Source organism: Mytilus edulis, chromosome 10 (genome assembly GCF_963676685.1).
Source record: "Mytilus edulis chromosome 10, xbMytEdul2.2, whole genome shotgun sequence".
In the NCBI taxonomy this organism is placed as follows: domain Eukaryota; kingdom Metazoa; phylum Mollusca; class Bivalvia; order Mytilida; family Mytilidae; genus Mytilus; species Mytilus edulis.
In genome coordinates this window covers 62,726,351-62,741,567 of record NC_092353.1, presented here as the reverse complement: position 1 = coordinate 62,741,567, position 15,217 = coordinate 62,726,351, and the positions used below count along the sequence as shown (strand labels likewise).

The 15,217-nt window shown below is 32.3% G+C and overlaps 1 protein-coding gene across 1 annotated transcript in view; it reads left to right on the top strand.

Moving 5' to 3' along the window:
* LOC139492218 (ras-related protein Rab-21-like) overlaps window positions 1–9,607 on the top strand; it is a 36,125-nt gene extending 26,518 nt beyond the window's left edge. The window contains exons 5-6 of the mRNA XM_071280401.1: window positions 6,465–6,553; window positions 7,788–9,607. Of these exons, the coding sequence (XP_071136502.1) occupies window positions 6,465–6,553; window positions 7,788–7,909 (211 nt within the window). The 3' untranslated portion in view covers window positions 7,910–9,607. The remainder of the gene's footprint in view (window positions 1–6,464; window positions 6,554–7,787) is intronic.
* Window positions 9,608–15,217: the final 5,610 nt, after the last annotated feature.

Here is a 15,217-nt window from a genome sequence, read left to right as displayed (position 1 = left end):
AAATTTTGCAGTTTTTGATCATTATCTTGAATATTATTATAGATAAAGATAAACTGTAAACAGCAAAAATGATCAGCAAAGTAAGATCTACAAATAAGTTAATATGACCAAAATTGTCAATTGACCCCTTAAGGGGTTATTGTCCTTTAATGACAATTTTTCACAATTTGTTCATCACATTTGCTAACTTTAAAAAATCTTCTCCTCTAAAACTACTGAATGGATTTGGATGAAACTTAGCATGATTGTTCCTTAGATTATCCTGCACAAAGTGTGTGCTTCGATTTTTGATCCGTCAAAAAACATGGCCGCCGTTACTTAAAATAGAACATAGGGGTCAAATGCAGTTTTTGGCTTATATCTCAAAAACGAAAGCATTTAGAGCAAATCTGACAGGGGTAAAAATGTTCATTACGTCAAGATCTATCAGCCCTGAAATTTTCAGATGAATCAAACAAACCATTGTTGGGTTGCTGCCACTTAATTGGTAATTTTAAAGAAATTTTGCAGTTTTTGGTCATTATCTTGAATATTATTATAGATAAAGATAAACTGTAAACAGCAAAAATGATCAGCATAGTAAGATCTACAAATAAGTTAATATGACCAAAATTGTCAATTGACCCCTTAAGGGGTTATTGTCCTTTAATGACAATTTTTCACAATTTGTTCATCACATTTGCTAACTTTAAAAAATCTTCTCCTCTAAAACTACTAAACCAAATTCAACCAAACTTCAACTGAATGATCAGTAGGGTGTATAAAATAAAGTTTGTGCTTTATTTTTTATTTCGTCAAAAAACATGGCCGTCATGGCTAAAAATAGAACACAGGGTAAAATGCAGTTTTTGGCTTATATCTCAAAAACTCCAGCATTTAGAGCAAATAAGACAAGAAGTTAAAGTATTTATTAGGTCAAGGTCTACCTGTCCTGAAATTTTCAGCCGAATTGGGTAACTGGTTTTTCAGGTATAATGCCCCTGAATTGATGATTTTAAAGAAATTTTGCAGTTTTTGGTTATTATCTTGAATATTATTATAGATACAGATAAACTGTTAATAGCAAACATGTTAAGCAAAGTAAGATCTACAAATAAGTCAATTTGACCAAAATTGTCAATTGACCCCTTAAGGAGTTATTGCCCTTTAAAGACTTTTTTCACAATTTGTTCATCATGTTGACTTACTTTAAAAAATCTTCTCCTTTGAAACTGCTGTATCAATTTCAGCCAAACTTAGGCTAAATGAGTTTCAGAGTATCTAGTATAAATTTTATATTTCATTTCCTTGTATGTCAGAAACATAGCTCCTATGGCTAAAATAGAACATAGGAGAAAATGATTTTTTTTTGCTTTTGAAGAAAATAGGACGATTCAAAGAACATTTAAATAAATTGAAAAGCCAAAATAATCGTTGATGAGAGATTTAACCAAAAAAATTAAGGTGAGCGATTCAGGCTCTTGAGAGCCTCTTGTTTTTTAATTTCAGATTTTAAGTTTTGGATTTATGGGGCTTTATTCATAAAAAAGGGGGGATTTTCAACACTTCGGACAATAACTCAAAAAGGCTTTCACCAATGTCCATGAAACTTTGGTGAATTGTTTATATCTATTGATGTAAGCTCCCTTTCGTTTTTTTTTAATTTCAGATTTTAAGTTTTGGATTTATTGGGCTTTATTCATAAAAAAAGGGGGATTTTTAACACTTCGGACAATAACTCAAAAAGGCTTTCACCAAAGTCCATGAAACTTTGGTGAATTGTTTATATCTATTGATGTAAGCTCCCTTTCAATTTTTATAAATTTCAGATTTTAGTTTTGGATTTATGGGGCTTTATTCATAAAAAAAAGGGTGATTTTTAACACTTCGGACAATAACTCAAAAAGGCTTTCAACAATGTCCATGAAACTTTGGTGAATTGTTTATATCTATTGATGTAAGCTCCCTTTCAATTTTTATAAATTTCAGATTTTAAGTTTTGGATTTATGGGTCTTTATTCATAAAAAAATGGTGATTTTTAACTCTTCGGACAATAACTCAAAAAGGCTTTCACCAATGTCCATGAAACTTTGGTGAATTGTTTATACTATTGATGTAAGCTCCCTTTCAATTTTTATTAATTTCAGAATTTACATTTCCGTGTTATGAATTTTTATGCTTAAAAAAGTGGGGATTTTTCCAATTTTGGGACAATAACTAACACTTTCACAAAATTTTATGTATGAATGAAAAATTAAAGACAACAAACTTAGTTAAATTTGAGGTAGCCTTAATAGTGCCAATTTTTTTGTGCATTTTTATTTATTATTTCGGGGGGGGGGGGGGGGGTATTTGACAGGGCTCACACTATTTCTAGTTGATCATATAAATTCATTTAAAGCATAAAAGACAAGTTAAAAGAGCAACGGGCGTATCATGCGCTAAAGCGCAGCCCTTTATTAAGTTTAAGTTCTTAGACCACATTCATTCTGTGTAAGAAACCTATGTTGTGTCAACTATTTAATCACAGTATTTTTAGCTCACCTGGCCCGAAGGGCCAAGTGAGCTTTTCTCATCACTTGGCGTCCGGCGTCCGTCGTCCGTCGTCCGTCGTCGTCGTCGTCCGTCGTTAACTTTTACAAAAATCTTCTCCTCTGAAACTACTGGACCAAATTAAACCAAACTTGACCACAATCATCATTGGGGTATCTAGTTTAAAAATTGTGTCCGGTGACCCGCCCAACCAACCAAGATGGTTGCCATGGCTAAAAATAGAACATAGGGGTAAAATGCAGTTTTTGGCTTATAACTCAAAAACCAAAGCATTTGGAGCAAATCGGACATGGGGTAAAATTGTTTATCAGGTCAAGATCTATCTGCCCTGAAATTTTCAGATGAATCGGACAACCCGTTGATAGGTTGCTGCCCCTGAATTGGTAATTTTGAGAAAATTTTGCTGTTTTTGGTTATTATCTTGAATATTATTATAGATAGAGATAAACTGTGAACAACAAAAATATTCAACAAAGTAAGATCTACAAATAAGTCAACATGACCAAAATGGTCTGTTGACCCCTTTAGAAGTTATTGCCCTTTATAGTCAATTTTTAACCATTTTTCGTAAATCTTAGTTATCTTTTACAAAAATCTTCTCTGAAACTACTGGACCAAATTAAACCAAACTTGGCCACAATCATCATTGGGGTATCTAGTTTAAAAATTGTGTCCGGTGATCCGGCCAACCAATCAAGATGGCCGCCATGGCTAAAAATAGAACATAGGGGTAAAATGCAGTTTTTTGGCTTATCACTCAAAAACCAAAGCATTTAGAGCAAATCTGACATGTGGTAGAATTGTTTATCAGGTCAAGATCTATCTGCCCTGAAATTTTCAGATGAATCGGACAACCCGTTGATAGGTTGCTGCCCCTGAATTGGTAATTTTGAGAAAATTTTGCTGTTTTTGGTTATTATCTTGAATATTATTATAGATAGAGATAAACTGTGAACAACAAAAATATTCAACAAAGTAAGATCTACAAATAAGTCAACATGACCAAAATGGTCTGTTGACCCCTTTAGAAGTTATTGCCCTTTATAGTCAATTTTTAACCATTTTTCGTAAATCTTAGTTATCTTTTACAAAAATCTTCTCTGAAACTACTGGACCAAATTAAACCAAACTTGGCCACAATCATCATTGGGGTATCTAGTTTAAAAATTGTGTCCGGTGATCCGGCCAACCAATCAAGATGGCCGCCATGGCTAAAAATAGAACATAGGGGTAAAATGCAGTTTTTGGCTTATCACTCAAAAACCAAAGCATTTAGAGCAAATCTGACATGTGGTAGAATTGCTTATCAGGTCAAGATCTATCTGCAACAACAAAAGAAAGAGAGTTTTTAATGACCTCAGCTGGCTATACAACCCTTGCACAATCAACTGAATTTTGCAGAAATCATTAATAGGATAGATTGCCCTTATATGATAATTTTTTATTACCTTTTTGTTTTTTTTGGCAAAGTGGGGGGGGGGGGGGGGGGGGTTGCGCAACAACAAAACTACTTCACAACTTTCTCATTACTTTGCATTTCTTGTTAGATAAATTTTACAAAAATTCTCCCCTGAAACAACTGTTGAATTTAAACAAACTTGGTTTAAATCACCACTAGGATATCCAGGGACCACTGTGTATGATGACCCTGCCTGCCCACATGGCTGAAATTAAACATAGGTTTCAAATGCACTTTTTAGTATTATATCTCTGAAACTAAACGACAGTACAACAGTTGCATTTATCATGCAACAATTGTAAATAAAAATATCAGGTGAGCGACACAGGGTCCTTGGACCCTCTAGTTATGATAAGCAGAGAGCCGTGGTGTAGTGGTTAGTGCATCGGACTACTAACACAAAGGTTCCTGGTTCCATTCCTGTTCGGGATGAAAATTTCAGGAACTCAATTTTCGGCTCTCCCTTGACACCATCTGTGAGTATGGTCTGGAGGAAACAATGATAGTCCGTCCGAAAGGGGACGATAAATGGCTGACCCATGTTAAGAGAGAGCCATATCTCTTGCACATAAGAGACACCCTTGTAAATTTCGCTACATTTCGCTACATTGAAGACCCATTGGTTGCCTTCGGCTGTTGTTTGCTCTATGGTCGGGTGGTTGTCGCTTTGACATATTCACCATTTCCTTTCTCAATTTTATTCGAAAAAGAGTAGGCTAATGCTGCTACAAGTCAGCACTCGCACCCTCAAAGTGGAAAGGGATTAATATAAGTTGCAAAACTTGTTTCCCAATCCACTGTTATTACTTTTAGTTTGCAAATTTTCATGTCAAATTCCAATAAAAAGTGACTGTAACTTTCTTTATCATTAATAAATGTTGATATAACATGTAGATATTTTTATAGTGTACAAATATAACTACAATTCCAAGAGGTAATTTCTTCTCAATTTTGAAGGGCCAGTAAAAATCTTTAAGTTTCTTGCTTTATTTTCACAGAGGAACTAATATATATATGATACACTTAAACATCTTTGAGTTTGAACCGTTTGATATCATGGTATAATAAGCAAATAATTACCAATCGTTGAGACAAAACACCCATTCACAGTCCCCCCTTCCAATACAAAAAAAAAGATTTTTTGAATTCATAATATACAAGACAATTACATTTATCATCAAATGTGTACCTTTATTATGCCCCATTTATGGGCATTATGTTTTCTGGTCTGTGCGTCCGTTTGTTCGTCCGTTCGTCTGTCCTGCTTCAGGTTAAAGTTTTTGGTCAAGGTAGTTTTTGATGAATTTGAAGTCCAATCAACTTGAAACTTAGTACACATGTTCCCTATGATATGATCTTTCTAATTTTAATGCCAAATTAGAGATTTTCCCCCATTTTCACGGTCCACTGAGCATAGAAAATGATAGTGCGGATGCAGCGTCCGTGTACTGGGGACACATTCTTGTTATTCATGTAAATGTGATTTTAGATATATTGTAATGGCAGTTTTTGTGCTTTCCTTTATTTGAGTTCTTAAATTTAGATGTTCCACCACAAAGGAAGGGTTTTACTTATATATACCACTGTCTGTCAATGTGTTCCTTAGTCCAGGAAATTTCTACTACATTTTTCATCAAACTTTATATCAGTCATCGTGTGAACATATTCTATACTGTGAAATACAGTCTCTAGTCTTAGTTGCATGATTTTTTTATTAGTTGTTAGTGGCTTTGAACTAGCTTTCAGATAACTGCGAGTACTCTCAGATCCGTTCATTGTGTCTTTTTGTGTAGGAATGTATAAGTACCGGGCCACGTCCACTTGTATTTTTGTCCATCTGATGAGTTAAGCCTTTTTCAACTGATTTTATAGTTCGTTCTTATGTTGTACTGTTATACCACTGTCCCAAGTTAGGGGAGGGTTGGGATACCGCTAACATGTTTAACCCCGCCACATTATTTATGTATGTGCCTGTCCCAAGTCAGGAGCCTGTAATTCAGTGGTTGTCGTTTGTTTATGTGTTACATATTTGTTTTTCGTTTATTTTTTTACATAAATAAGGCCGTTAGTTTTCTCGTTTGAATTGTTTTACATTGTCTTATCAGGGCCTTTTATAGCTCACTATGCGGTATGGGCTTTGCTCATTGTTGAAGGCCGTACGGTGACCTATAGTTGTTAATGTCTGTCATTTTGGTCTTTTGTGGATAGTTGTCTCATTGGCAATCATACCACATCTTCTTTTTTATAATTCATTCATCACATATCAATTTCATGTTAACCATGCATACACTTATATTTTCTTAAACTTGTATAATGGCTATGTTTTCACATTTTTGTGGCTTTTTTTTACATCTGATTCTTCCATAGTTGATACTGGTTTAAAGTTCATCACCTTGATGCATTTGCTTTTATATGTAATTTATTCTTTTAAACTATTGAGAACCCTCATAAAAAAAATACTTTTATTTTCAGATACGCTAAATCAGTTGGTGCAAAGCACTTTCATACTTCAGCAAAACTTAGTAAAGGAATTGATGAGATGTTTTTAGATCTTAGTAAAAGTAAGTATACAATTTATCTGTTAATGTATTTTATGAATTCTTTTGTGGATAGTTGATCATGAAATTTTAAGAAGAGTGAGCAATGAAAGGAATGTAAGAGAAGTAATATTGGCAATCTACAGTAATTCAGGGTACTAGATTATGTAACTGTTTTGTTCAATTCAGGAATATTAACTGGATCGATATAACATGATATAAAGGATATTATATTTTTGGAATAACTAAAAATTGGAAGAATGTTTAATTGTTTTTAATAACTTTTTCATTGACATTTGAGAACTATAAGTTAATGACTACTTAATCAGTTTTAATAGAAACTAACATGAGAATGGATGAACAATATAATTCCTTTAATTGCATAATAAGTGATTGCACAATAGATCTGAAAAACACATTTGGAATAAACACAATACACTGCATGTGAAATTTATTTTGATATCAACTGTCAGTAAAATCTGTGTGACCACTTATAACCAGGAAAACAGAAAATACTTTGCCTAAATTAAAATATTGTTTGTTTGCCCTTTTCCAACCCTATGTTTTGAAACAGGGTAGGTAGGTAGGTAAAATATTTTATTTTTCTTATATATTAATGCTGGTCGAAGGCATCGTTAACATAATCATCCTGATCTATGGATCATCAAAGACCATTCCTACATAGGATATTTTGTACACACGTTGATAATTTTGTATTGGACAAACTTTTTTTTGAATGAACCCTTCTCTTCAAGTATAAAGACACAAAGTAACGTTCGTCATATCATGATTTCAAAGCTTTCAACATCAATTTCAAACTTTGAATGCTTTGAAACTCTAAATGCAAGTGTTCATGTCAAACACTCACATGATACCAAACAGACTAGACCTTATACGGGAAAGATAAAAACCCGAGGATTCCGTTAAAAAAGTTTTGAGCGGGAAATACAAATATAAGATTTTTTGTAGGAACGGAAAAATAAAATAAAATAAAATCTTGCTGGTAAATACAAATAAAAGATTTTCAGGCGGAACGAATTTATAGGGTCAGTCAGTAAAGGGCAAACAAACAATATTTTAATTTAAGCCCTGTAAAACTTGAAGGTAATTGACATGTAGAATCAAGGTAATATATCTTTAGAATTCATTCAGAAAAAAATTAAATATTAAAGAATTAACATGAGAGTAATAAAATGATATTGGAATCTTGAGAGATTAAAGTGTGCCAATTAAGCAAGTTTCTGATCTTCTGTTTTAGGTATGATAGAAAAATCTGCAGAAAATGGCGGTAAAAATAATAGGACAATGACAAAAAGTAAAAGTGTAATAGTTGTGGACGATGAACAGCCACAACAACAAAGTGGTGGTGGTTGTTGTTAATATGTGATAGTGTCGTCTGCAATATCAAAATGGTAACCTCTATTGTTAATGTCATAACCAGAAGTAACCAGATGTGTTATGGTGGTTCTCCGCAACATATGTGGAATCATAATAGTGCTTATATTTTTTGAAATTTAAATAAACATTTCTACCGTTGTAAACACCTTTATATATGTAACTGTGATCTATATTGCAGCTCTTGAAATATTTTTAGATATGGTTTTATTAAATATTCTGTGTACAAACTCTGTTTTATCCTTAGATCGATTGAAATGTATTACGTGAAATAAAAAATAATTGTTTTAAAGCTCATTATAATCTTATGATTGAAATGGATTGTTAGTTCTGAATCATTCTTGAAATACTATTGACTTTATTTTCTAACAAAGGATTACAATTAAATTGAAAACATTTGCAAAAACTTTGGAGACAATATCAAGAAATCCAGTAGACCTTTATAAAAGATACTCATTTGAGTTTGAATTTACCAGTAGCATCATTGCTTTAATAGCATTTATATGTAACTTATAAAGTTAATAATAAAGATGAAGAAATTATAATTATACATGTATCATGCACATAAAATTTATATTACAATATATTACTATTGATGGTTTGACTCCCAAAAAGCCAATCTAAATATCCAGTATCTTCTTCACAAAATATCTTTAAACATTTTTTTTTTATTATTTACTCCCAACATACTTTTTAAGTAGCCTTATCTTTGAAACATAGAATTTTCTGTGAAATTGTGATAGTTATATTTAAATGTATTTTTTTTTATTCCAGTTTATTTATGACAACCTTTAATGTATAGTGTTTCAAATATAGTAAACATTTGAATGTACACAGTGTTGTGCATGTATGTGTACTTGTATTACTCTTCAATGCATTAAGTTCTAGAATAGCTCTAAATTTGAGAAAGAATGAACTTTAGTGTATGAGAGATATTGTTACAGTGTGTAAATTACAATTGCATGAAATGAGAATTGACTGCCAGGAAACTGTAATTAACAAAGTATTTTAAAAATTGCTGTTGAACATCAGCTGTTTATTTATTTGGAGCTATGATGAATACATGTTACATTACAAGTTAAAGTCAAACACATTAAAATAATTCATAATTTGATTTAATTAAATATCCAGTTTTTCTGAATTAAAAAGGCATGTTTTTATTTAATTTCTTGTGTAAAATACATGCTTTAAATTGCAAGAAAATAAGATTTTTGTATTAATAGAGAACAGTTTTTCTCTGAACATTTTTGCTTGATGCTCTGTGCTTTTTTTAAAGACCTTTTCTCTATCATAGTACCAATTACCAGATTTTTTTCAAATCATAATTTCATATAGAGCTTCTAATTGTGAATTAGTAACTGGTTATAATTTTAGGAGTTTAAAACTAAGTGAGTATGGAAATAAAGCAGGCACTTTTAAAGTTTCTATAATTTTCAACTTTTTGAGAAGATTTTTTTTCTGCCTATGAATTTATTGTCTACTTATACATATTTAGGATTATGTTTAATTTATGATTTAACAGATAGAAGAATAGAATTGTTAAATGCATTGTTTTGTGTTATATTATGTTTGAGCTATTTATAAATGTAGTTTTTGTCTATATTACATTTTGTTTTATATCCATCTTCATTACAAAAACAAATGCAGCGTTGTTAAATCATTAAATTGTTCTGGAATTTTGTTGACATTTGTTGCCACTCATTTTATACAGTCCAAACTTGTTGCAAGACAATGTCAACCTTTAAATTGCATAACATAAAATGCTCTTCATTCAAGTCTGACCATGTTTGCGTGGACTAAAGAGGTACTATACTTTGATCTTTAAGTCTGACCATGTTTGTATGGACCAAAGAGGAACTAAACTTTGATCTTTACGCCTGTTTAAATATAATATGGTAGATGAAGCGTGCATAAGGAAAAATTAAAATCATTGGTTTACTACGATTCTTTATTATTCCTGTATCAGTTTCTGTTCACACATGTACATACAGAAAACAGTGCACAAGACAGCAGGAAGATTAGAGAGTGCATGTAGTTATAACACTCTGTTTGCTATATAAAGACGTTACAAAAGTTTAGTGTACTCTAATGGAATTAAGTCTTCACTACACAGTACATGCAGTATATTTGTTGAATTTGGTTTTAAATGTCAGGTATTAAACAGAAATATTAAAGATTCATTTTTGTCTTAAAAGTCCCTTATTTTTTCAGTTCAGATATCAATAACTTAAGATATCAGGATATTTGTAAAACCAGATCAACCATTCAGGTTTTACATTTGCATACCGGTATGTTTACCAAGTATATTCTTATAATTAGCTGACCTTTAATATATAGTTCAGGTTGCAAATAAGGAAATTTAAATTTGTGAACCTATATCACATACTGAAATGATTTACCTGTAAAATAATTTCCAAGAAAATGTAAACATTTTATAAAAATCAATAACACAATTACTGTCTTTGCTATCCTTATGATTTAAGTCACCAGTTACAGTCAGTTTTGAGTACTTACACTGTAAGCTGAAAATTAGTTTTGGGCCTTCTCAAGTAACAGTTCATTCAATACAATACATGCTGCATATTCCAACTGTCCCATAAGTCTAAGTCAATGTTTTGTAAACACAATGCATGGATTGTAGTGATGAACAAATGATTGGATTTGATTGTAGTGTATTGTGATATGCTATTTTGAACATTAATTGTTTTATTTCCTTAAAGTATCTGAAGTGAATAGTATAGAACAAATCTTTACTTTTAAACTTTACAAATTGTATTAAAAATCAATTCTTGCATGAAGTATCAGACACAAAAAAATCTTATTTTTTTTAAATTTTGGTGCATATTTAAGTTTTCTCATTATTTTCCACAATTGTTGACATTCTCTGACAATTCCTGGTATCAAAATGTGTTCAGGATACAAAATTTGGTTATGAGAAATTCTGATTTTGTAAAGGTATGAATTTATCTTGTATAACAGGTTAGGTCATGTAAAGATGTGATAGTAGGATTGTATGAGAGATAAAATATTTATTATTGTACATACTTGAAGCAGAAAATTGAAAATAAAAGTTTAATTTTAAACATGATAGCAGGATCTTTGGCATTTTTGTAATATTTTTTTTATACCCCACCTATGATAGTAGAGGGGCATTATATTTTCTGGTCTGTGCGTCCGTCCCCTCGTTCGTCTGTTTATCCGTCTGTCTGTCTGTTTGTCCCGCTTCAGGTTAAAGTTTTTAGTCAAGGTAGGTTTGGATGAAGTTGAATTCCAACTACTTGAAACTTAGTACACATGTTGCTTATGATATGATCTTTCTAATTTTAAAGCCAAATTAGACTTTTGACCCCAATTTCACGGTCCACTGAACATAGAAAATGAAAATGCAAGTTTCAGGTTTAAAGTTTTTGGTCAAGGTAGTTTTTGATGAAGTTGAAGTCCAATCAACTTGAAACTTAGTACACATGTTCCTTATGGTATGATCTTTCTAATTTTAATGCCAAATGAGATTTTTTATACCAAATTTCACGGTCCATTGAACATGGAAAATGATAGTGCGAGTGGGGCATCCATGTACTTTGGACACATTCTTGTTTCTTGATGACCTTATTAATCAAGTATAATATTTATAAATGAAAACCCAACAATACAAGGTAAAACCTCAAACAAAAAAAGTATCCACAACCAAATTGACAATACAGAAGATACCAAAGGGTGTAAAAGTAAAAGGTGACCCTACTGTAAAAATTGACTGAAGATACAAATGGGACAGTCAAAACTGAAAGACACATGACAAAATATGAGACAACAAAAAGATAGGATCTCAACAATTAACATAGAAATCTAAGGAACATGAACCCAACCATAAACTGGATATTATCTCGCCCATTCTCATGACTTTGGAAGGGTAAGCAGATCCTGGTCTACTTGTTGTACCCGTCTTGTTCTAAAATTCCCTGACTTGTGAATGATAGAGAGGGTGCAGTAAGAGTTTTATTTGGTCTCTAATATCAGATCTGTTACTTCAGAATGAAAAGCGTTACACATGTGAGAATGTAAAGTAGACGGCTTTCTGCTGTGTTTTCTTATTAGTTGTTATTGGCTGTCAGTGACCGTGAGTCTGGTCTGCACTAAGTGTTTTTCTGTTGTGTAATTGCCAAACCACTTCCACTCTGTGTTTTTATACAACCACAAAAAAAAAATTGCGGTTGTATATTGGTATTGCGTCGTCCAAAGACATTTGGTTTCTGGAAAAAAACTTTAATACAAAAATGTATAATTAAATACAAATGTATGAAATTTAAACACAAGGTTTATAATCACAAATGGAAGGTTGGATTTACTTTGGTTCTGGTCCCAACAGTTTTAAAAGAATTAGGGGCCCTAATAAGTATTTTTCTTGTTTCCAGACAATAATTTGTGTATAAGTATTATGGATCTTTCTGAAATTGTACCACAAGGTTCCATACCAAAAAAAGGAAGGTTGGGATAGATTTGGGGGTTTATGGCCCTTACTGGTTAGGAATAAGGGGCCAAAAAAATACTTTTCTATATGGTAAATTATAAATGGTTACTTTCTAGTGTTTTGGTCTCAGTTGGATAGTCCTTATATGCCAATCAAACCATTTTTTTTAACATACAACAGGAGTGCACATGCTGAAATGTCTCCTCTGCTTTACTTTACTAACCATTGATTTTATGTTGATAGTTCAAAATATAAAGTTTTATTACAAGTATCACATAAGCTTCACATGATCAAAGAAAATGAGGTTAAGGTAAGATAAACCAAATGATAAATACACATGTACACCTTACAATCATAAATACACCAAATATAATTGAACTAATGCTTATAGTTTCAAAGAAACAGACTAAACCAAGAAAACTAGACATTAACAAATGAACCATAAAAATGAGGTCAAGGTCAGATGAACCATGCCAGACAGACATGTACATCTTCCTATCAATCTATGCATTAATTGGCATATAGTTGACCAATTGGTTGTAGTATGAAAGAACCAAACTTAACAACGAACATGTAACATCGGCCAATGCACCATGAAAATGAGGTCAAGGTCAGATAATACCTGCCAGACAGCCATATACACCTTGCAATCCATCCATATGGTTGACCTATTGCTTATTGTTTAAGAAAAACAGACCAAAAATCATAATCTTAAAACTGAAAAAAAACAACATGAAAATGAGGTCAAGGTCAAATAAAACCTGTGAGACTCACATGTACATCAAAAAATATTTTCAAACACCAAATATAGTAGACCTATTGTATACAGTATAAGAAAAAGAGACCAAAACTTAAATATAACCACTGAACCATGAAAATGAGGTCATGGTCAGATCATGACACCTGCCAGTTGGACATGTACAAAAGAAATTTACTGGCAAGATATTGTCATGACATGTCATACATAAATACTTTCTACAACCAAGTCACAAATACTGTCATGGCATGTCAGACGTACATCTCACAACCAAGTAAAAAATAATGTGATGAAGTGTCAGAAAGTTATAATGTTTCATAATCGAAATATACCCATCATGACATGTCAGACAGACATACTTCTCTCAACTAAGTCACAAATATTGTAATGACGTGTCAGACAGATATACTTCTTACAACAAAGTCACAAATATTGTAATAACATGTCAGACAGATATACTTCTCACAACCAAGTCACAAATAATGTGATGACATGTCAGACAAATATATTTCTCACAGCCGTCACAAATAATGTGTTGACATGTCAGATATACTTCTCACAACCAATTCACAAATATTGTCATGACATGTCAGACAGACATATACTCTCACAACCAAGTCCCAAATATTGTCATGACATATCTGACAGATATTCTTATCATAACCAAGTCACAAATATTGTTATGACATGTCAGACAGATATTCTTCTCATAACCAAGTCACAATCACTGTAATGACATTTCAGACACATATACTTTTTACAACCAAGTCTCAAATAATGTGATGACATGTCAGACAGATATACTTCTCACAAATAAGTAACAAATATTGTAATGACATGTCAGACAGATATACTTCTCACAGCCAAGTCATAAACACTGTAGTGACATGTCAGACAGATATACTTCTCACAACCAAGTCTCAAACACTGTATTGACATGTCAGACTGATATACCTTTTACAACTGAGTCACAAACATTGTTATGACATGTCAGACAGACATACTTCTCACAACCAAGTCACAAATAATGTGATGACATGTCAGACAAATATATTTCTCACAGCCGTCACAAATAATGTGTTGACATGTCAGATATACTTCTCACAACCAATTCACAAATATTGTCATGACATGTCAGACAGACATATACTCTCACAACCAAGTCACAAATATTGTCATGACATGTCAGACAGACATACCTCTCACAACCAAGTCCCAAATATTGTCATGACATATCTGACAGATATTCTTCTCATAACTAAGTCACAAATATTGTTATGACATGTCAGACAGATATTCTTCTCATAACCAAGTCACAAACACTGTAATGACATTTCAAACAGATATACTTTTTACAACCAAGTCTCAAATAATGTGATGACATGTCAGACAGATATACTTCTCACAAATAAGTAACAAATATTGTAATGACATGTCAGACAGATATACTTCTCACAGCCAAGTCACAAACACTGTAGTGACATGTCAGACAGATATACTTCTCACAACGAAGTCTCAAACACTGTATTGACATGCCAGACCGATATACCTCTTACAACGGAGTCACAAACATTGTTATGACATGTCAGACAGATATACTTATCACAACCAAGTCACAAACACTAATGACATATCAGACAGATATACTTCTTACAACCAAGTCACAAACACTGTATTGACATGTCAGACAAATATAATTCTTACAACCAAGTCACAAATATTGTAATGACATGTCAGACAGACCTATAACTTACTGTTTAACTCTGGAGCATGTCCAGTGGTTGATAACATCATTTAGGTAATTTATGAGTTCTGAATTTGTCTTGTGCTGCTGAAAACCTAATACCTTTATTCTATCTACATCCAATATACACGGTGCAGAAAAGTACATACATCTTCAAATTCCTCCATCTCTGATTTGCTTACTAAGAAGTGTACAACTACTGACGTACCTTTGATAACTATTTTACTGGCAAGATATTGTCAGACAGACAAATACTTTCTACAACCAAGTCACAAATACTGTCATGACATGTCAGACATACATTGTAGTTTTTTGTACATCTCACAA